This window comes from Clavelina lepadiformis, chromosome 4, assembly GCF_947623445.1.
Source record: "Clavelina lepadiformis chromosome 4, kaClaLepa1.1, whole genome shotgun sequence".
Lineage (NCBI taxonomy): Eukaryota > Metazoa > Chordata > Ascidiacea > Aplousobranchia > Clavelinidae > Clavelina > Clavelina lepadiformis.
Genome location: NC_135243.1, coordinates 19,646,051 through 19,669,607, shown reverse-complemented (window position 1 = coordinate 19,669,607; position 23,557 = coordinate 19,646,051). Strand labels below are relative to the sequence as shown.

The 23,557-nt window shown below is 35.6% G+C and overlaps 3 protein-coding genes across 3 annotated transcripts; 2 read left to right on the top strand and 1 right to left on the bottom strand.

Moving 5' to 3' along the window:
- The first annotated feature begins 5,186 nt into the window (after positions 1-5,186).
- Positions 5,187-7,535, top strand: LOC143453020 (uncharacterized). Its single transcript, XM_076954172.1, has 6 exons — positions 5,187-5,245; positions 5,315-5,394; positions 5,550-5,594; positions 5,839-5,980; positions 6,482-6,636; positions 6,867-7,535. Exons 1-6 carry the CDS (start codon positions 5,187-5,189, stop codon positions 7,202-7,204), a joined length of 819 nt encoding a protein of 272 aa, XP_076810287.1. The 3' UTR covers positions 7,205-7,535.
- Positions 7,536-7,981: 446 nt separating this feature from the next.
- LOC143452670 (uncharacterized) lies at positions 7,982-14,354 on the bottom strand. The gene is made up of 8 exons (XM_076953723.1): positions 13,968-14,354; positions 13,572-13,699; positions 12,122-12,210; positions 11,115-11,233; positions 10,431-10,475; positions 10,081-10,225; positions 9,729-9,898; positions 7,982-9,300 (listed from the first exon to the last, which is right to left on the bottom strand). The coding sequence occupies exons 1-8, from the start codon at positions 14,023-14,025 to the stop codon at positions 8,852-8,854; spliced, it is 1,203 nt and encodes a 400-aa protein (XP_076809838.1). The 5' UTR covers positions 14,026-14,354; the 3' UTR covers positions 7,982-8,851.
- Positions 14,355-19,403: 5,049 nt separating this feature from the next.
- LOC143453560 (amyloid-beta A4 precursor protein-binding family A member 1-like) lies at positions 19,404-23,039 on the top strand. The gene has a single exon (XM_076954945.1). It carries the CDS (start codon positions 19,474-19,476, stop codon positions 21,943-21,945), a length of 2,472 nt encoding a protein of 823 aa, XP_076811060.1. The 5' UTR covers positions 19,404-19,473; the 3' UTR covers positions 21,946-23,039.
- The last annotated feature ends 518 nt before the right edge of the window (positions 23,040-23,557 follow it).

Below are 23,557 nucleotides of genomic sequence, written 5' to 3'. Positions count from 1 at the left end.
ACTTGGACACCCTAAATTTGATGACTACAGACAGCCGCATAATATGGGTTGGAGAAAGGGAAGCTCTCACGTGATCGTTTGAGCAAGGCAGGATGGGGTCAATTTACACCGGGGTCCGATTGAAACAAGTTTCCACCTTTTCAAATACAGCTAGGCCTAATTAGCATAAACCAGTGAATGGCTCTTGTCCTGAAAAACTGGGACTAGATGATTATACCATGCACTGTTTGTTTTTTTTTTTAGAGATTTTGGGCTTGTGAACAAGCCGACAAATATTCTTGATGTCTCCAGATTGATATACACAAAATACTCACAAAATTGGTGGGCCTTATTAGGAGCCTATGCTCCTAATAAGGCCCATTTTTTGGAATTTTTAATTTCTTTATAAAAATTTTTTGGGGGATTGTCAGGTATTGTGGTTTTAATATGTTGTAGTCATATACCCTCACTAATAGAATACGATTTTTCAGTCTATTCTCATTTATGGTTCTTGAGTTATTTTCAAAAAAGTGTTAGGTGGGCCTTATTCGGTACAGGTACCTTACAAAAAAACTGCGCTGAAACAATAAAAATATTGCAATGACTCTCGTTCAAGGACATTGGATCCATTTTCATTACTCAGCGTTTAACAAAATTTCACTCAACAAAAGAGTAAAAGATTAGTTTAGGTCAAATGGCTTATTTAGTTTACTTGTAATTGTGCAAAGCAATTTTTTCCGTTTGATCATTAATAAAGTATCTGTTTTATAACAGGTAAATATTACAATTTGCCGAAGGGCATGATATGCAGGTCAGTAAACATTTTGGTAAAGGTATGTAGGCCTATTTATGTAAGTATGTATACATTTTTGGTCTGCACTTGAAACGGATAGGAGGAGCCAGGTAGTACCACCTACAAAACCGTTATCGCCTTCAGGTTAAAGACCGCTTTAAATTAAATAAACCGCTTTTACAAAATATGAAAGCGTTTACTACAAATCTTCATTTCGCTTGAGTTCCGTGAAAACATAAGTTGTGCATATAGGCATAACGCATAAGAAGATAATATAGTTTTGCAAAAGCAATCTTGCCAGTATAACAAGCTTTAGTTATACCTTATTCTAAAATACCTTGGCATAAATTTTGTGTAATTCTTTTTTAAATGCTGTATAATTATAATGAATCAATAGTAAATATGTAAAGCCAAGGTCTTCATAAACAACAAGCATTAAGATTGATGTTACATCCGATGAACAAAACAAGTTGGGTTCATTAATTCCACCGCATTTCAACCGAAAAACTATTTTGGACGTTAAACATGAACTTGATATGAACATTAAACTTTGACATGACTTGACGACATGTAGCTTATATAGTAAATTTTTTTTAATAGGTAAACTAAATTAATTAATTGATAATGGTTGAAAATATGGTTGTTTTTGTACTTTTTCTTTTGCAAAATAATACACTGTGGAACACTTTGATGAACTTGCTGAATCTCAAGTATTACCAAATGCTGTTAATACATTTAATTGAAATTTAAAATTAAATATGCCAGAAAAATTTATTTTGAATTCACAATTGCAGACATAAATGCCGTAGGCTTTACTATATTTAGCATGATTCAACGAGGATCTCGATTACTTATGTACACCCTTCAGTACTGGCAATGGTTGTATCATGCTATTTTTGACATGCATGGAAATATTTTGCAGAATCTTTAGCGGAGAATCGCCGGAAGCAAGCAGGGTGGCGTTCACGGCATGTCACCACATGCAAATAAAAACCATTGCGAGGGCATAAAATGCTTCGTCTTCAAATTTTGATTCAACGCGAATCAAGTTCAAATTTGAATACAACACGGATAGAAGCGTGAAGACAAAATGTTTCCGATGATTTTCATTGTCTTGATAGCGGCTACAACAATCGATGTTAGCACAGGTTAATTGTATTGTTTTTAAGACATTTTATATAATTTCATCTATAATTGATCATTATTCGTTTTAAGTTATTATTACCATGTCAATTATTTCTGTTACAGCAATAAGTAAGTATAAAGCATATTTATGTTGCGTCTGTATTGAAAAAACCGCTCAGCAATAATGACTTTTCTTCTCGCTTTGTTTATCTTTTGTATTAAGTTAGTTATTTTTGTAAAAAGTGATGATATACTTGTTATTACATTTGTCATGATATACAACATTTGTATCATATCTATATTCATTAATATTTGGTAAAAAGTTATTGCTTTCCCAGGATGTCTGTCTCGTCCGTATCCAAACGATTCCAGTCAAGAGGGAAGTTTTCAAGTAGAAGAAGACTTGACTGCCCAAGTAGAAAGAACTTCCCAACTGAGGCAGTTCTTTACAAACTGTCTCTTTGAGAAGGTAAAAATAAGCGATGTTTTGTTCATTCAATTTTTGTTTTAATTTTTCATTTCAATTTTGACGAGGCAAGAAAGTTATCAATGCACCCGTGGGTTGCCTTTGTTTATTTGTTATTATATGGAAACAAGTATATCCAAGCCATTTCAAAAACACATTCAGGCTTAAAATTGACTACCAGGGTACCAAAAATTAAAATTCCCGGATTGTGCCGCTTTTATTATTATTTCAAACAATGAAAGAAGAATTTTACATCAATTAACATAACATACTATTTTGCAATGATTTAAAATCCAACGGATACAGACTGGCATGACGTGGACATGGGAGAGTGTTGTGGATTTCACAATCTTGGACACTCAGTGGTTTCTCAATTCGGAATTGATCAGTTGCAGGTGAGCAAGTTGTTTGAGTAAGACGTGTGTAGTAAACAATAGAAATGAAATAAGTTCACAATATAGTATATTTATGTTAGCTAACAAAGCATTTACTGAAACAAAACTTTTCTCTACCTTTCCTTCTACTGGCGTTTAATATAGTTTCTTTTTTGTTTTCTTTGCACTCTCATCACAAACGTTATGTGTTTCTCAGTATTAGGCCTAGTTTTATTTTAAATATAATCACAAATAATGAAATTAATTATGAAGAGAAAAATTATGCCTAAGAGTTTCTTAATCTTCTGCATTAGTTTTATATTGCGTAATATTAGTTTCGTTTTGGTAACTGCAAGTGGCTTTGTTAACCATAATAAGATCAAAAGATATCGGTTCCGTATACGCCCTTGCATAGCAAATGAAACAAGAAAATGTTTTTTTTTATTGAAACTTAAACTTAACTAGCTTTTACGGAACACGACCATGCAGGCAATCGACTTTTGCTAAACCTTTACCAATAGTGAAAAACATAAAAATTAATTAGGAAAAACAAAGAAATTTTGGCAAAGTGCATTTTGTGAATGTATGTATGTGGCAATGTGCTTTGATGGCTTTGTCCAAAGTTTACGTTGTCGGCATATACGTATATTAAACTTGACTGAAATAAAATCTGCAAAAGAAATGTTTTAGTAGCACAGTTTATCATATAAGTTACCGCATAACGGATGCTTGGATACAAGTTGCAAATTTTTAAGAAAAAACAGTCGAAACATTATAATGCAACTTTTACACGTGGCATGTACTGTGCACTATATAAGCTTATATATGAACTTTATAACGGGTGCAAGGCGCAGGTTCAAGGCGAAATACCTAAATGGTTGCTCTTGGTTAAGATTGATAAAGATCGCTCGCTTGCTTTTTACCACTGAAGGTAATTAAACTTGTTTAAATCGCTTTTGAATCGTAAACTTTTATTTTCGTGATAATGTTTTTTTCTACGTGATCATGTGACCACAGCGATGCTTCCTGTGTTTTATAAAGCATCTACTTTTCTTTTGCTTTTTTCTCTTTTTAGTGACTCTTTTCTTCGTCTTTCGTCCTTTTTTAGTCACAAGACAAATACGTTATCGTTTTTGAATCGTAAACTTGTTTTTTTTTCGGTCTACGGCTCTACGTGATAATGTGGCCACAGCGATGCTTCCTCTCTTTTATAGCAAAGTTGTCCAAACTTTTCTCATTGAGGGCAACGTGCTAAAAAGTTAACCAGTGTCCGGGCAACTCACTATGTGTGAAGATCGCTGCTTGCCTACAACGCAATAAATACCGTAAAGACCATGAACAAAGGTATTGACGGTAAAATTCATTACCTTGTGGAAAATGTTAATAATAAACCGAGAAAAATATCATCCAAAGCAATAAAAAGTCACACAACTGTAGCGACTCGCTTGCCTTTACAGCTCTAACAGATACCACAAACGCAAAGTTTACGCCGCCCAGCTCTATATAAAATAAAAAGCAATAGAAGAATTAATCTAATGAAATGCAAAATGGGCGGATAAAGGATTGCAATATTTCAACGTTTTTCAGTGACGCGATGTGAAGACGTCACAAAAATGCTTGACAGTGATTCTGGTGCTCAGTATATTTCGATTTTTACTTATGTAACAATGAAGATTTTTGCTTATGTACGTGCATTCGAAAAGTTCCTCGATTTCTACTATATTTGATGTAACACATAACAGCACTTAACAGTTAACTGCAGTGTACAGGCACTACAGGGTCTAGTTACAGATGGAACCATAAGAAACTACAGTGTTGTAAAGTTCTTGTGATACATAATTTTCAATTTCTACGCAATATATGCTCAATAACGTACCATAACTTAGGTCATCTAACATTTAACGACTGCAAGTTAATAATTACCACAAAATGCTTCGAAAAATAAATTGCACCTGAATAGTTTGTGGTGGAACAGTTTTATATGTACGCCATAATGAAATAAAGTTTGTTAGACTTAAACTTCTAACGTTTGTTTTGTTATCTTTGGTACGAAGTTACATGTGAACTCAATGTTGGCTGCGGGCCAATAATAAACAAGTGCCGGGCCGTAGTTGGCGCGGGGGGGGGGGGCCATGGTTTGGACACTCCTGTTTTATAACATCTACTTTTCTTTTACCTTTTTCTCTTTTTAGTGACTTTTTTCTTCGTATTTCGTCCTTTCTTAGTCGCCAGACAATTACGTTATCGCCATCTACAATGGTAACAACCAATGCAAACATTTTGCATAAGCAACTCTAACATAACTGTGCATTGGAAAATAATTTACCTATAGCAGTGATTGACAACAAATGTTACGAGCTAGGCGATTTAAATTTTTGCGCGGGGGCTCAACATTGTAAGTTTAATTAAACCGGTAAATGAAACTTTGTCCTATGCGAGAACATAAAAAATGTTGACTTTCCTGTCAAACTTTTCTGTTCGGGTTTGTATTCAACACACTGTCGAATCGTATTAATATTGATACATCGTTCTTCATTAGAACTGAATACAACGTTGACTGTTGGAAAAATCGCTTAGGTATTTTTTGAAAACTACTTCCGACTTACTGCAGCCGAGCAGAGAATGTATTGATGAATATGCCGTAAGCAACAGAGCAGGTGAACGTGTAAATCAGTGTTTGGAATACGATTAAAACAAATCTCATATAAGACCGTATTTGCTGTACTCTAATCTCTGTATTTATACTAAACAGCCGCTTAACAAAGAAGCAGGTTGCATATTTATGTAAACTTTTCTCACTAACTTGATTTAGGTGCACGATTTCGCGCAAAGCGGCAAACATCATCAAATGTATATGGTAAATATTTTGCATCTACTCTCTTGAGTATATCTGTGTGTAAGTGTGACTGGAAAACTGCATGTACGTGTATTTTAGTCTGATTACTATATTGTTATTTTGTTGTTTATTTCCTTTTACTATAATTGTTAGCATAATGTACCTTGGTGCAAAATATAGTCTACTTTGCGGGAAAAGACTTATTATTATGGATCTAGAACACAAATGTTTAGTAAGTTTTTAATGATATATTGTCTCAATTGAGAACGGAGTGGCTTCTTCCCAAACTCTCCGCAGTTTCGCTTCTACACCGCATGCTATGACAACGAAATCAATTTACCTACGGGAAGAGCCGACGTTGATTTTCTTACCGTTGCTCAATTCGTCAACGAAGATGTGGTTTGCAAGTACGTGAAGTGTGAAAGACGATTTAAGTTTTCGTTTGATTGTTTTTCTGTTTTATTACAGATGGCTGGTAAAACATTTTTTAGGTTATAACGTAAAAAGAGTAGATGTTTACTTCAAATATCATAAAGTTGCAAATAAAGCAATTAGTGCAGAAAACTTAACTTATTGACAATGCACGAGAACTAACATTTTTCGGACATGGACATATGTCGTTCATCAGAGTATAGGAAACAGACGTAAATGTTGCTATCAAAGTTGTGTAAATGCTCGTATTTACTACGACTCTGTACGGAAGTAGTTGCAAAGAAAAAGAACGCGAAGTGCAGTAGATTTTGAGCTTACAGACATAACGATACAGTAAACGAGAGCAGGTGCAAAGCAATATTTACTCAACTTTGATTTTAACATTTACGTCTGTTTCCTACTCTGATGTACGACATATGTTCTTCTCCGAAACATGTTAGCTCTTGTACAGTTTTTATGTTCTTCAATTCCTTTAGTCCGGAATTTTTGGGATGTGATGCAAATAATGAAGATGTGACCCTTCCCGACTGGCTTTATCGCATGCAAGCAGTAACTCGTGAGGGTTCTCCTGTTCGAGATGCACTAGCGATTTGCAATAATCGGCCGACACCTCCTCCGCAAGATTCTTATGGTATGTAAAGTATTCCGAGATATGCTCCAGCCAACTTTGTAATTCGAAAATTCCGTTAGTTATATATAGCGGACAATATACAGTACTCACTTCTGCTTTGAAAGTTATTAAAACGAAAAGGTACAGTATGCTGTTAACCCAACGTAAGACCTTAAAAAACATGTCTTGTGTATTTTACCATAAGTATATATAACAACAAGGTTGTCTTGTGACCAAACTTGATTTTACAGGCGAACGAAGACAAACTTCCTTTGTAGAATGTACAACAAAAACTCTGACTTTGTTGAGGTCTAATGCAATTTTCAGTAGTATTGGAGACATAATTGTCACGCCTGGTTTTCTCAGAGATGCTTGGGTTTTGTGTTCATATGCTAAACCTCAACAACCGCTGGGTTATTGTATAAACCGACTTTTTACACTTCTTGTTATAGATGATCCCATTATAGTTGACCCTACTGTAATACCATTTCCTACTCTATTACCACCTTTACCTACTGCACCTCTACCTTCTTTAATATTAAGATTTGCACCAAAAGAATTTGCAGTTTTATTTTGTTCTGTTTTGTGAAGCATTGCTTTATTCAGCAACATTTACGATTAATCCCAACTATATGAAAATAAAACACAACAATACAATGTATATTAACCATGTTTAGTTTATCATTGATTTGGTGTAGCTGTAACTAATTTCTTTTGCATTATATCAACCTATATTCTGTTTGTGAAAACGTCAGTACGGGGCGTGTTTTGTTTCATTAATCATTATATTATGGGATGCTTTCCGTCATTTACTATTTGGACAAAAATGCATGTAAGTTGGTTATTTAAATGACGTCACAAAAAGTATTATCTTGCTGTTTATCGATGTTCATAGCTTGGTAATAAATCTATCAAATGAAGTTTTGTGTTACGTTTGTTTTTAGTTAATTGGTTATAGTTTAATTGATAGTTTGATCACTTAACTTCAATATTTCAATTGCGTTAAAGATAACCTATTAACAGATTTTATGCTTTACACAATGGCGTAACTACACAATGACTACCTTAAGCAGATGCCTAAGAAACCACGGCACCAATGAGCCTGTGGCGGTCAGTGCCACACAAATATCTCATGCCTAAATTAATATGTTTTGAAAAGATAAAATTGTTTTTATACCTTTAATTTTTACTTCTGTGTGACATTCTTTGTTAGCTTTTGATTTGCCAAAAGTTCAGATTACACTTTTAGTTGGCGTTAATTCAGCGAACTACTGGGAAGAATGCGCAACTTCGACTAAAGTCAGACAGCTTAATTAATTATCTTTCAATTGCTATCACCAGAAACGCAATGCGCCACAAGTCCATGACAAATAAAATATTAGGCTCATAAGCCCTTTACTTGCAAAAAGCTCACAAAAGAATGACGAGCGAACGATCTTTTTTCCACGTTAAAGCGAAAAAAGAACAATTAACATTGAATTGAAAGCGTATGAGCTGTCACATTGTTTTGAAAAAGTTAAATTATAAAAAGTTAGGAAATGAAAACATTTTCCAATTTAGTTAAATAACAATGTACATATTTCATTTCAGGAGGTGTTATATCATAAAGTTATACTTGGTTGTTTGCTGAATGTCACAATTACAATATTTGTTGAGTCAAATTTAACTTGAAGAGTGCGGTGTTTCAAAAAGAGTGGAAGCAACCCCAATGTTCATCACACAAACGTGAAAATTCGAGTCCTAACCCGCATGCATTTCCGAAGTCCAGTTTGTTGTTCATAGGCCACCAAACCAAGGTCCTGGCTAAGCGCCGATAGCTTTCAATACCTCGGTGATCTTTTCCATTCGTGAGTTTAGTTGAAGTTAAAGGCTTCTTGAGGATAGATTTGCGGCTTTGACGTGATAAAATCTGAATCAACAGGTTGAAGCACTCGTTGGCAAATCGTAGTTCTGACTCCATGCTTGCGGTGTTTAACGGTATTATACTTTATTCCAATTGCCACGTATCTCGCTCATTACGCCAGTAGCGTGAAATCTCGACGGAATGTCGCACCCAAAGTCACCGGGTCACACACATAAAACAAATGAAACGTAACGTAAATAGAAATCGAAGAACCACAAAATGCAACATACAACACAAACTGTGGTTGTAAACTTAAGTTCTTTAGCTGTCAACTTACTTCAATTAATAGTTAAGCATGAAACTGATGACAGGGTACTACATCATGTGCTATATTTAAGAACAAAACAGGAGTGCAGAGAATAGTAAAGAATTGCTTCCACTTCCACTTCCTCCGTCCGAAAATTGCGTATCGCTGTTAAAAATTGTCTGCAGCTTGCTAGCACAAAGTATCGGCGGCACTTGTGGCTGAGTAATGGCACACAAAATCAAAGCGTCTTGGTTAAATAAACTGCTTAACGTAGAGTTGTTACCATTGCTTGGACCAGAGCCTAGACCAGACACTAAACCGGAATCAAGCAACAGAATAAATGTTGTTAAACAACCTAGCGGTGAACCTTGACCAACTCCACCGGGAGAAGTCCTACAAAATCCTTCATTGCATGATCCAGACTCCTGGGTGCTTCCTGTGAATGTACTTGGACAACTGCGAATTCTTGACCGAGAGCCTGGACCACAAGTGGCAGAGCAGGTGCTCCACTCTTGCCATTCCCCACATCTTGATTCTACAAACGGTAAAGGGGGTTTGTAGTAAGCATTTATTGCAAAATTAAATAAATTTGACACAACATGAATTAAATGGAAAAAATCATGTATATAATGCAAGAAAAAAAACATATAGTAATTTTCAACCTTTAACAATCAGGAAATTTGTAACGTTATCATTAGGGCTACATTTCACTTTAAAACGCATTTATCGTGGCAAATATTGCCCTTGTTTTAATTGCAATGAACATTTTCGGATATATTCATTGTCTTTTTGTGTTAGCATGGCCATTAACTTCTTAGTGAAATTTGGAAATAGAATGGATTAAATGGAAATTTGTTTAAGCATCTCGCTTTTTCAGGTCAGAGTTATTGTGAAAGCATTTATCTAGTAAAATTCTTTTATTCTCATTAGATTTAATCTTTTGTTAAAATGTGAACCAATTACCGGATGGATCCTGCAGAGGAAACACCCGATCGTTGCAAATGGTGACGGCATCTCTAACCGGGGAATCCCCTCGAGTAATTGCTTCAAAGCGGTAAGGAAAGTCAGGAACGGTTTGGTCGTTGCCGGATATCAACTCCTCATCGTTGGCTCCGCATTCTGAAAACTCCGAGCTATAAAATGTTTCCCAAATAGAGTAAAAAATTGTTATTGTAGGCCTTGCGCGTTTAAGACTAGCCTATAAGAAATCAGAATGTAAATTGAAGAATATTGTTAAAATTTGCCTTAAGAAAATGTCAGGTTGCTACAATTCTGCAAATTAACAGAATCCAATTCAAGTGTTAAAATATCTTACTCGCAAATTACATCCTCGGCCACAAACTGTGAAACGGAGGGGAAATCTACATCAGCTCTTCCAGGAGTTAAATTGACTTCATCGTTGGAGCAGGCTGTGTACGCTCGGACTTGTGGAGAATTAGGGAAAAAGTTGGTGCAACGAGCTTCGTTGGAACATTAAAAAATTTATAAATTTTTTTAGTTAATTGTGACAACATAACCTCAAGTCTAATAGGAATTGATTTCGTTATGATCTTTGTACACATTGATCAAAACTTGTTCAGAGAGAATAAAATAAAAGCAATGGTATTTAGATTAATCCTGCTAGAACGCAAGTACAGTGCGTGATATAGCTAAGAAGTTATTTACCGTTTGTTTGCGGTGTTACTTGCCTCTTCTTACGCAATTGACCAGCTAAACAAAGAAAACAATTTAGACAAGCTTCTTCTGTTACCAATATTTTTGCTAAAATGTTGGTCACTTATGCCTTTACTCACTCTGTGGCAACAACTACAAGTCTTTTTTTGTCTATATGTTATCGTTTGTTATTGTAGTTTGCTTTATGCCAGTATAAAGTGTTTTTACTTTCAGTCTAATCTCTAATGAATTACGTTTGTACGTTATTGCCTTTTTACATCTGCGATTTAATGTTATTGATTTAGATTTTTTCGTCTGATTTGTAGCGACTTTGCTAAGCGTTTGTTTGTCACCAGTTTGTACATTCATGTTTAGACTTTACTTCCCCGGGGTATAAAACGCCGCCAGTGAGCCCAATAAAACTGACACTGCGTTTGTACCGTCTATCGGCAATTTAATATATTAAATGGAAAAGTGGCTAAAATTTTTATACGGGTTGACCGGCGAGACAAATGTCAAAATAAATAGAATTGAACAAGACTTGAACGGGTTTGATGAACAGGATTTGAATGGTGTGTCAGACTATAGCAAAAACATCTTCAAAGGAAAAAATATTACATTTGCAACGTGAAGATGAGTGCAAAAAATAAGTATAACTAGTATACTAAATAACTCAAACATTTCTACAACTCTTACTCGCTACGTTTATAGCATATTCGTCAATACAATCCCTGCTTGGCTGCATTAAGTCAGATTCAGTTTTCAGAAGTTGATCCAGACGATTTTTCCAGCAATCAGCATTGTCTTCAAACCCACTGGAAGAAATGTGAGAATGTAAAATGTAAAAATTGTAAAAATGAGCCAACTATATAATAATAATAGCATACAATGCAAAGAAGATAAGATATCTGCAAAAGAACATCTGGATATAAAAGATAGGACTTGCATGCTAAAAAAGTCATGTAGTATATGGCTTCACATTTTCTTTAAGCAAAAGTCTCTCTATTAACTTTTCTATGAGAATTGCTATGATCAAAGCTGTTTACCGACATTTTGTCGAAGATGTCCACATCAGATCATTAATCTGATATGGACGAAGTAGCCTACAATATGATAACGGTAAATGTTTTGGCAAAAGTAACGAAAAAACTAATAAAGTTTGTTAAAAGGCAAATCAGGCAAAATTCAGTCTTTATATAACAAATATACCAGACCACGATCATTTTTACGGAGAAAGCAGAAACCACGAGTCAAAATTTACTAATACTGTTATTGTCTACAAAATATTTAATTTGCTTTATCTAAATTGCATGTTACTTTGGTCATGGCGCGAACAAAACGCGTAAGGCGTTGATACATTATTAAAACCAATTTATTTACATTTAAAATATAGTAATAGAGATAACCGAAAATAAGGGCGTGTCATTGATGAGTGTAAACAAAGCAGCCTTGGACTTGGCCAGTTGAATGAAACTTATCGTTGGAAAATTACTGAAAATTTGACAAAACAAGTCACAGAACAAAGTATTTCCATTCACATTCACGCGGTGTTTAAATTTGTCCTAAATATGTTTCGTGAGACAAAAACGCAGTAAAGACGAAACACCGAGCAAATATAGAAGTAGATTACGTTTACAATTTTCTATAACATTTACAACATTAAAGCGTGTAAAAAATAATTTGGATTTTTGTTGTTACTTTACCTGCAGTTTGTCAAATCACTGTTGAAGTACCACTGGGTATCCAATACAGTGACGTCAATAACGCTTTGCCATACCCAAATGTCGCCGGCCTAGAAGTTATAAGTAAAAGTAATGTATTATTGTTAAATTCGTTTTGGACCCAAATGGTAGCCTAAGTAGAGTCTAGAGTTCAAGATCCTATTAGCGTGTTATTTAAACCGGCTATAAGATATGTGCGTTTTGTCATTATTAATTAATAACACATATACCTCACATTCAAGAGAAACTACTGACAAAGTAAAACAGACTACATAAATACGCATAAGTAGATATATATATAGAGAGAGATATATATAGTCATATTATGGTTAATAACACATAACTGACAGTTCGACATTCAAGAGGAACATTTACATTTATTTACAACAATTAATAAAGTAAATCATGCCATATAAGTACACACACGTACAGACATAAACCGATTGCGCGTCATAATTGTATAAAAACACAAAAGTGAAAAACATCAAAAGAGTAAAATCAAAGAAACAAAGAGTGGCAACCACGTGGGAAATAAACGCACTTTATTATTTCTCCAGACCGATTATTATTTCTATTGTTCTTTACAATCACGATTTTTCAAGAAATGAAAGAAAACTAATTGCGCTATTGATTATTTATTATGCTGACTGTTATAATCTGGACTTTTATAAAGTGGTAAGTGTACGTGGGTACGTATTTACAATGTTATTGCAGTATAACGGCACCAAGCAATTAATTTTTCTACACACACCAATCGCTGGAAGGCAAGAAAGTTACCGTTTACAGTTCAATCGCGCTTAGGAATTTAACTGCTACAGTTAAATTTGTAATGTTTCTTTGTCAATATTGCATGCACGTAACAATTTCTGACCGAAAATCGTAAATAGTTTCAAGCTTTTACAAAGAAGCTTAGCAACCTTCATTACCTGAAGTGGAATAACTAAACGAAAAATCGGCATTGTTTAACATAACCCCAGAGACGACATAGCCTGTTTACAATGTTTAAACAGGATGTCAAAGTTCGACTAATCGCTAAGCGTTTTGTGATTGTTAGCGTGTTTAGCTTATCCACGGCATCTAGCTACACAAATAACAAAGTTGGTTTGGAGAAAATATGTTACGGTAGTGGAAGCGCGCAAACCTACGTTGTGTCCAAAATATATCGTCGAGTTTTATTCTTGTTGTACAACGGAAATTGTCCCCATGTGGTCAGCTATAATCTTTCTAGGTGCCTAAATCAGTCTGTAACTTAGTGGAACCACACGTGTGTCCTTCTGCTCTGAACACATTACTACTAAAAAGAAGAGCATTGGGAGACCGATTTCTGAATTAAAAAACGACTATATTTCAACGTTTTGGTTCCAATGCGTTCGTCATAACTTAGCTGAACAACTTATCAGCAAACAGTATTTTTTGAAAGATTATGTTTTACCTTTTCACGAAGGCAGTTTGTGAAGAACTCCCTCATCGCTGTGGACCTTTCCACTTGAGCTGCCAAGTCCTCAACTTCAAAGCTCCCCACTTGTCTTTTTCTTCTAGCATGCTCCGGAGAATGACATCCTACAAGAAAATATAGGCCTACTGCTTACCGTAAAATGTGTAAGCTCTGATTACTGTGCTCTGATTAGTGATTACTTAAAACATGTCAAACAACTTTACTAGGTTATGGTTTCATTTTGAGCAAGTTGAGTTTATCAGTAAGCCATTTTGGTTCAAGCTGTTCTTTGGAACGAAATAAGAAGAAATATTGCAATAAGTAACGCGGAACGGATAAGAGTAAAACCTACAACTGATCCCCAGTTAAAAGCAACAGAACAGGGTAACACACCTACACTAACATCAATCGTTGCAGCTGCTACAAGAACCCAGATTGCATATCGAAACATACTTCCTTTGCGACAACTTTCCGTTACTTTGCAAACCGGCTTGTGGTTACAAATGTTTTCAAACAACTAAACTATACAGAAGATGGAGCATTTTGTTTCAACCACCCACTAGTATATAGGTGGAGGCAGGCAGTAACACTCACGCCTGCAGGCTATCTTCAAGTTTTGTGTAGGAATGGGTGTGAATCGGAAACTATGTCACCGCTGCACACTCGCGAATTTTGTAAACATTTAAAGAGCTTAAACGAAAAGGCGACAATTCTGTAACAAGCTTATTAACTACCCTAGAAACTCTTTTATTAACCCATCACTGATGTCAAATTGAAAACAGAAATGTCTTTGATATCGGCATTAGTATCAGTGTTAACACGAATTGTTTAGCCTGGGGGCTTGACATATATTGCATTGCTTTGTTTACGGGGACTTTTCCTACGCTATAGTTATACATAAGCTATATTAATTTAGGCCTAATATTTTGGGATACATTTTGTGAAGAGTTGAGGAAAATTTGTAATCTTTTATTTTGCAGATGATATCATATCTTGCTTACTGTTTGTTAATAAACGCATTTTAAAGGTTTTAACATACGATCGAGGTAACGACGACCGAGAAACATTTTAAATCAATATTCTATAATAATCTATACTACTGAAGTAGTTGTGAGCTTGGCCCCAGGAAGAAATGTCATCTCGAAGGTCTTTCGTTATTTATAAGATGTCTATGATTACAAATACATCGATTAGTAATTTTACCTTAATCATGATGTTATGCTCTCACCATTCACCCGAGTAAAATACCGCGTGCCTGACATTCTGTGACTGTAGGAATTCTCTCCCTGTAAACCAGTCTAAGTTGTTTTGCTTTTAATTGTGTTACTTGTTATTCAAAAACTGCACTACTACCGAAACATAGCGTCTTGAGCTCATTTACCTCGTAATCATTCTAGCTATGTTAACATAATTGTACAAACAATTAAAACAGAACATTTGGACGGAACCTTTGTTTCCTATGGGCAGCGGCTATACGACAAGCTTAAGTACATGAATTATAGTCGTGAAAATATAAGCAGTTTACAGCCAACTAATTAATTGTCAACATTGCAAACCCACATCCCAATGTCTAGAGAACGCTTTTTATATAAACGAAAAATAGTAATGAATGGATCAAAATTAATTAACAAGGACTTGTACGTTAACCGTTAGGCCCAATTTTCGGTAACTGTAAAACGCTATCATGATCAGGCCTAAGCCGCATATGACAATCACGTTATAACTTTTACCAGTCCTGATGTTGTCATATTAAGGAGCTCAAGCAACTTACCTATGACGAAACAAACATTATACATTAATTAACCATAGCAGTTCAGGAAACAAAAGCAGGTGAGAAACCTTCAAAAATCGTCGTCATGAATGCAGCAACTTCATTTCTATTGTACGTAGAATGGAGAGGCTAACATTTTCTTGGTGTCCTTAAAAGAAAAAATCACCCAGAGCACATTTAAAAAGGTGTTTATGTCATACAAAGACCTGTAATTCTTAGTTCAATGTCATTCATCGCCCCAAAACATATCCATGCAGAACAAAATTGTGCGCTGACAGGAGTTAATATTCATTTGATTCCATGGTATTCTAAATGAAATTTTGTTTCATTCAGACCAGACTTACCAAAGTGTTGAAGTGATTTTTAGTGCTACATTTAAAACTCTCGTGTACACCCTTTCTGCCAAAATGGGCAGAGCGAAAAATTTTTATGCTTTTACCTCTGAAAACCGACTAAAAACGCTCGGAAATAAATGGTAGTTTTATTGTTTCGCTCGCTAAATGTTATTATTAGTAAAGTCAAGGCCACCTCAAAATATGCACACAATGTAATTTCATAAAAACAGCTATCACAAGACGCTTCCTGTCATATAATACAGGAGTGTCAATGGTACAGCATGTCCAATGTCAAATGACGAAACTGCGTCCGACAAATATTTGGTGTTCTTATTTCTAGAACAGGGAACGTGACTGTGATTGTTTGCTGTTACATCACCATTTCCAACCTGGGTAGTTTAAAAAAAATAACAAGATTTTCCGCTTTTTTGACGCTGAAAGTTAAGTTTCTATTTTTCGCTTCACAGCTGACTTCACTGTCTTACTGAAACTGAATCGTTGCTATCTGCAAAAATTCTTTATAAATAACTGTATTCCCTGAGAAAGCTGAAACAATGGCCATTTGAAACAGTATTAAGAAAAATAATTAAACTTTTCGTATTTGAATCAAACACTGCAGTGGTTCTCAAACAGTGCGCTTCGGCACACTAGCGTAGGAAGTTGCCAGCGACGCCGTAAAGCTTGTGCGTTTCTTCTAAAAGGAAACGCAATTAATAGGAAGGTTTCGAGTATTTGCAATTGTAACGCTTCTCGGTCAGACTGGACAAGGAGTCGTGAAAATACGATAAACGAAAAAGATTAAGACGCAAAAACACATATGGCTCCCAAAAATGTTGTTGTCGTGTGGGGGGCCATATCCCAATGCCCCCTCCCTAAATACGCTAGTGCTTAGGACGTGAATTACCGTACATGAAATTTTGCTTTAGGCATTTTAGCATTTAAGACCCGAGAGCTGGCGATTTAAAAATTGTATTTTGCTCTTTTTGGTTTATCTAAAAACAGTTTGTCCATTACATATTTTGTACGCCAGCCTTTGTTCGTCCGCTCTACTTCTGTAAAGCAAGCAAACAGTGTTCGCCAGACATTGTTCGCTAACGAGAATCAGGTTCGTGGAGGGCAAGGTGTACTGTACCAAGTTGGAGTCCCTTTGTCTTGTACTTTTGCACTCCAGTGGACGACTTGAAGGCGTGAATAGGATGGAGTTATGAGGTAATACGAGAAATTATGACGTAATATTTTCTGATATATGGAGGTGTCCGGCAAGACTGCCATCATAAAGGGCCATTGCCCTATTAAGGTTTAAGGAAAGCATTACGGGCCGCATTTAGGGGAAACTTTAGATTAATGTAAGCAAATGACTGAGTTTATTGATCTAATCGTCCTAATGTTTTGCCGCACGATTAACAACGCAATTCTTGATACTTTCTACTTGTTTGCGATTGGGTCTGCAACAAAGAACAAAAATCATCGCACGTATGTGTCGTCACACAATGCTGTAGCTGTAAAAAAGCATTGTTACTCAATAATAATCACATATTAACTTGTACTTCAACGATGTGCAACTAACCTAGGGCAATGGACTAGCCTAATGTAATGCATTTAAATAAAACGTAATTGGATTTTCATAACCGCTGATTTTGCATTGGAAAAGTATACAAAACACTTGTATACTTTGTATGCGCGAAGATGCAACTTTTATCATGCATTGAAACTTCAATTCTTTGTTTATTGGTTATAATTTGGCGTTCAAACAGCCAGCTTTTCTTTGATTTATTATAAATTGAGATGAAGATAAAAAAGTTAGGCGATGACATTGATGAATCTCCTGTGTCTGCATGCAGGTCAGACTGCAGAGTTTGGCGTAAGTGCAATCAATGCTGCTTTTCATGAGCTTCAGTGCCGCACTTAAGGAACGTTATCTTGCACTTAACGATTTTGACAGAACTTCTGTGCACTCAGTTTTCAAGTGAATGAGTTGAGCAATGAATAAGTCAAACTGTGTACTTGTGCGCACTTTCATTCGTTCTTAGCACTTGTCATTTTTGGTTGTTTGGTGCACACAAGATCTTGCTGAAAACGGCCATACTCTGCAGTCCGGCATACAGTTACCAAAATTTTCACTATGGCTTGCTGGTAATCCTCTACTGGTCCATTGTGCTAATTGTCATAATTAGTCCTTATTCCTATGGAATTCTTGTGCAGATCTGATGATATTGTACTGTTACCAGTGTTTTTTCGTGTTTTTAACAGCAAGCGCTGTTGAATATTTTACCTGCGTCTAGTTTACGCTACACATTATTACTTCTGAACTATGTCATTCGTTATTGCAACGGTCAATGCATTAGTTTTCAATGTCAGTATAGTGTTTCACACTTTACTGAACCCATGGCTATTCTGTAATCTAAAAGCAATAGCCATTTCGTATCAATAATATAATTATATTCAAGAACATTGACAGTTTGGTTATTGTTGTGTGATGCCCAACTAGTCTTTGAGTTTTAGATGAACACTAATATCAATGTAGTCAGATTAACGAACAATCGATCAAGCATTAAGTAATTACAACTAAAACAACTAGTAACAACACTGTCAATTGGCACACTGGTGACGCTGTCATGATGTGCGAACTGACAGTATTCTTACTAGTTGTTTTAGTTATAATTACTTAATGTTTTATCGACTGTTTGTTAGTCTGGCACACTCGAAATAAATTACTAGTAACATTATAATATTATCAGATCTGAACAAGAATTCCATAGGAATAAAGGCTAGTTATGAAAATTAACACATTATTTCACCCCTCGGGCATTTCGAAAAAGTATGCTCATAGTAGAACCCATGTGACAGGCATCGTATTAAAAATAATGATATGCTTGGGTAAATAAGCAGCTAATATTAATTGTAAAAGTGACATTGTTTTTCTTTTTTTGCGTCACATGTGATTTCATTGGTCAGTCACACACTTTCTCCGACAAATCCATGGCTGAGCTTTGGGTGTGACATCGGAATTTTTTGAAAGTCCACAGATTTGAAAGTCCGGTTCTGCACTTGCATGCAATGTATGTGGGGGAATGAAAAATATGGTATGTTACGTTAGGCGATATCTCAAATTCATTTCGATTTAGTAGTACTGTCAAATGACATAGATAGATAGATTTTCTGTCTCGAGATCGGGACAGAAAACCCAAAAATAAAAATAAAATGTGGGTATAAGTGGAGATATAATTACAATGAAAAAGGGAATATATTGAGAAATCAACTAATAATAATTATATAAATAGGAAATCTGAGATAAAAGTTAGTGTTTTTTTTATTGGTTTATAAAGGTTTTATAACTTTTTTGTAAGGTTTTATAGAAGAGAAAGTTACAATAAAACAGAAATTATGCACAAAACAATTGTAGTTAACAAAGTGAAATAACAAAAATATTATGAAATTGTTATGATAAATCATGACAAAAGTATAAGTTACACATTTACTTTGTGATTGTTACTAATAGTCAGAATAATAATGTTGTTTCAAATGATAAAATACATAATAAATAATTTTGCATTACGCAAGAACTGCCAGTCTTTCCATCGGGAGTATGGCAGCGGCACAGCTATGATTTGGTTGCTTGACAGATAGGTTGTGAGTTATTTCCAAAAACGATATATTTATTCGGCGAACATATTATGTACCGTAAGTTTTCTTATGGAAAAATTTGAGAGTTTTAATTAACAGTATATACTTTTCCATTTACAGGTTATGCTTTAGGTAGAAACCCTACTTATAGTTTTTCCGTTTTAAAAATATGACTGAAAAAAATACAGGCAAAGATGCTCTTCCATTAGAACATAGCACTGGAAGTTATTCAGACAATGAGGACGAAGGTGATGTTTACTCTCCAGAAGATAATGATTCAAACAGTGGTAGAAATGTCCTCGTTAATGCTTCATGTTTGTCAATGTCAAATAGTGATTCCAAAGAGACAGATGCTAACACACAGCAATATCCTGTCCAACATCGTATACTAAATGACCATCATATACTAGACGAGGAAGAAGCAATTTCCCATTCCAACACAGAAGATGTTATGAGTGACAAAGGGGAAGATAATCTTCATGGCTTATCTGTACCTGAAGTCACCAGCGATAATGACAAAGCTCACAAAAGTGACAATGCTTCTAATCAAAATAACTGTATTGATGTGAGCCCTAACAAGCAAGGAGCATTGAATCATGATTCAAAATTAGCAAGTGAGGCTTCGTTGCTTGCAGATGGTAAAATGCAGACTCAATATCAGTCACCAAGACATGAAAAGGTAGAAGAGAAATTGGAAGAGATGCTAAACAGCAACAAAGAAGCATTTTTGAACGCAGAAACACCAACCTCACCAATTAGCTCAGCTTCACACAAAACAAATGATACTGCACATTCTCTTTCGTATGATGATGAAGTCGAACACAATTCAGTTCATACTTATGATGAAATAACAGGTAGACTTGAGCATGAATCATCGAGTAATGCTAAGCAGACAATGCCAGAAAACCATGCTGTGATTAAGCCAACAACTTTTGCAGCAGGACGATCGAAGCGTGTAAACCCGTTCAACAATATGAATAGTTTAGATGAAGCTGGAGATTTGTGGCAAATGCGCACATCTCCATTAAGCAACACTACTATTAGCAGCATGCAGTCATCGGCATCAAGTAATTCATCGCTGCCTTCATTCTCCTCTTCTGGCTCTGTCAATCAACCACGCAATGGTCAGGAATATGATCACCACCCAACTCTATTAACGGCTGGATCTAGTTATCATAATCCCCCTTTTCAGTTAATGCCGAAACTAAGGGCAAAGCAAAACGAAAAGATAGACGTTGATGACAATGCAAATGTGGAAGATATAGAAGCTGCAGTCCGCGAAGTAAAACTTCGAAACAGTCACCCTGTGCTTACAACTCCTGAGTTGGATAACCCATGGGTTAAAGTAGAACCGGATATACAAACACTAGAAACAAATCTGTCAATTCCAGTTAATCAACCTGTTTATTCCAGTACAGAGCCAGACCTACCATCTTCGGAACTACAGGATAGAACTTTACCACAACAACCCAATTCCCTTATTCGACCTCTGATTGAAGCAGCAGGTCCATGTGAACCAGCAGATCTCATAGAGGGCATCATATTTTCGGCCAACTACTTAGGTTCTACACAGTTACAGTCTGAAAGAAATCCTGGCAAAAATGCACGAATGATGCAGGCTCAGGAAGCAGTGCATCGCATTAAAGCACCTGAAGGTGAATCACAGCCAAGCGTAGAGGTTGACTTATTTATTTCTACCGATAAAATTAAAATTTTAAATGCTGATACCCAAGAGACAATGATGGACCACACTCTGAGGTCAATATCATACATAGCTGATATCGGTAAACTGCTTGTTATCATGGCAAAGCGAAGGGCTCCACGAAGTGAAAACCCTGACGAACCTCAGATAATGAGAGACCCTAAGCCTCAGCGGTCATACCGTATTATATGCCACGTATTTTCCTCTGTAGATTCCAACCTAATGGCACAGGCTATAGGACAGTCATTTAATGTCGCTTACCAGCAGTTTTTAATTTCAAACGGAATTGAGCCACAGACTCTCACGAGGGATGATTACAACGAACTATTGGATATGCAAGATATGTATCACGACGATCTGGTACATTATTCAAACAGAGAAAATGTGAAAGATGTGTGGGTGGAAAAGAAAAAAGGAGAAGCCCTGGGTGTGGTTATTGTTGAATCGGGATGGGGATCCATTGTTCCTACCGTCATCTTAGCCAACCTACAGCATGGCGGTCCAGCCGAGAAGTGTGGAAAACTAAGTATAGGCGATCAAATAATGACTGTTAATGGCACAAGCTTAGTCGGCTTGCCGATAACAACCTGCCAAAGCATTATCAAAGGCCTTCGTGCACAATCTCTTGCACGTCTCAATATTGTGTCCTGCCCACCTGTGGTTACAGTTTTGATAAAGCGCCCAGACCTCAAATACCAGTTGGGCTTTTCTGTACAGGAAGGCATTATTTGCAGTCTAATGAGAGGAGGAATTGCTGAGAGGGGAGGGGTCAGAGTTGGTCATCGTATAATTGAAATCAATGGCCAAAGTGTGGTGGCGACACCACATGAGAAAATAGTTCAAACTTTGGTATCGTCTGTTGGTGAAATCCAAATGAAAACGATGCCAGGTACAATGTACCGCTTACTAACTGGACAAGAACAACCAGTTTACATCTAAATTTACTACTGGTGCAATGAATGCTGCTTACACTATTTCCAAACGTAATTCAGTTACTTCTGCATGCCTGGTACTCGTGTGATATGTATATATCATTGATTGTATTTCTCAGTATGAGGTGGATCCTTTGGTATATATTCCGTTTAAATGAATTATTTATGCCACCACTCATAGATCTACCAATATGGTGCATCGCATTTTTGTTATTAAAAGTTTTTATTGTGTAAGTAATTGCCATCCCTACATAACTGTTTATCACCAGTGTTAAAATAACCAACTTGTTATGTGTTTACGCTCTATTACAAATGTTCTATATAGAGGTTTTAATTTTTTTATATATATATTATATTGTGTTAGTCATTTTATGTGTAATATTGTAGATTTGCAAAAATCAGCATGAAAACTTTGAAATGGCTGCAAAAACGGTCAAAATTGGTCTGCTATGTGTTATCAGTTGTAGAATTAATGGCTTATAATATTGATTGTGTCTTCATTGCGGGCTGAAGTCGACCAGGTTTTCGTCGTGCAGACACATGCATTTTCAATATGCATGTGTGCTATTATTGCTTAGCATGCAACCCTAATAGTATGGAATGATCTCATAAATGCGTTTTTGATACCATGTGTATGTTTGAAAAGGTTCAAGTTGCTCATCTAAGCAATTAATTGCCTACTAAAGCTAAAATTCATCATATGGTATCACAAAAAGAATGATGGAAAGAGGCTAGCTATACTGTACTGAAATAAATATTACACTACCACATCTTACTGTTTAATGTTGCACATGTTTATAAAATTTATATCTGCACTAATGTTATTTAGCATTAATAATGCTATTTGGATGGTATACATTGAAATACTTTTGACATAAAATAATGGTTAAAATACCTATTTGACTGTTATTACAAAATATCTAGAAGTGAAGGAATCGTTTTTATGTGTCAAAAGCTGGCTTAATTGGTCTTATTTTTATTGCTGCCAATTGTGTGAAACAGCTGTTCATGTTGGCTGACTTCGCTTGTAAAAATACTGTATCTTTTTTTTCTTTCACTAAGCTGTATTTCATTTAAGTTGTCAATACACTTCAACTGGTAGTTTTGTCTCAAAATTCATTAAAAAACTAGGTAAAAGGTCATATTAAAATACTCCATTACCAAGATTGGTTTGAAAACGTTCAGGGCATTTGTTTCATAAATCGTTTATAAAATTTTATGTTCTCCTTTAGGTATTATTCTATGGTCTATAGACATCGAAAAAGAAAATGTAAGTTTCGAAGCCATTATACATCATTTTATCGTCTAGTTGGTATGTACTACCATTGCAAGCAAAACAACTAGTATCTTTTTCGTAGAAAAACGCTTGTTTGCTTTTAATATTCATATAAAGTAAGCCATCCATTATCCAAAAATAAATTTAGTCAAGTACCATTACATGGAATAAAGTCGTACATAAATTTCTTAACCAATTATTAACAGCTTAGGAAACAAAACTGCCATCTTACTATAAGAACAGTGTGGTTGTCAATACACCTCAATTACTAATTCTGTTTCAAAAACCACAACAAAATAGGAAAAATGGCGACATGGGTGGCGACACCGTTTGGGGTCGTGGA

Bases quoted from the DNA above. Each gene is read 5' to 3' on its own strand.
- LOC143453560 (XM_076954945.1), top strand. From the start codon at position 19,474: ATGACTGAAAAAAATACAGGCAAAGATGCTCTTCCATTAGAACATAGC.
- LOC143452670 (XM_076953723.1), bottom strand. From the start codon at position 14,025: ATGTTTCGATATGCAATCTGGGTTCTTGTAGCAGCTGCAACGATTGAT. The intron at 12,211-13,571 runs GTAAAACATAAT...TATAACTTCTAG, and splicing joins CAAACTGCCTTCGTGAAAAG to GCCGGCGACATTTGGGTATG. The intron at 9,899-10,080 runs GTAAGATATTTT...AACATTTTATAG, and splicing joins GCCGAGGATGTAATTTGCGA to CTCGGAGTTTTCAGAATGCG.
- LOC143453020 (XM_076954172.1), top strand. From the start codon at position 5,187: ATGTTGACTTTCCTGTCAAACTTTTCTGTTCGGGTTTGTATTCAACAC. The intron at 5,395-5,549 runs GTGAACGTGTAA...AACTTGATTTAG, and splicing joins TGCCGTAAGCAACAGAGCAG to GTGCACGATTTCGCGCAAAG. The intron at 6,637-6,866 runs GTATGTAAAGTA...TTGATTTTACAG, and splicing joins TCCTCCGCAAGATTCTTATG to GCGAACGAAGACAAACTTCC.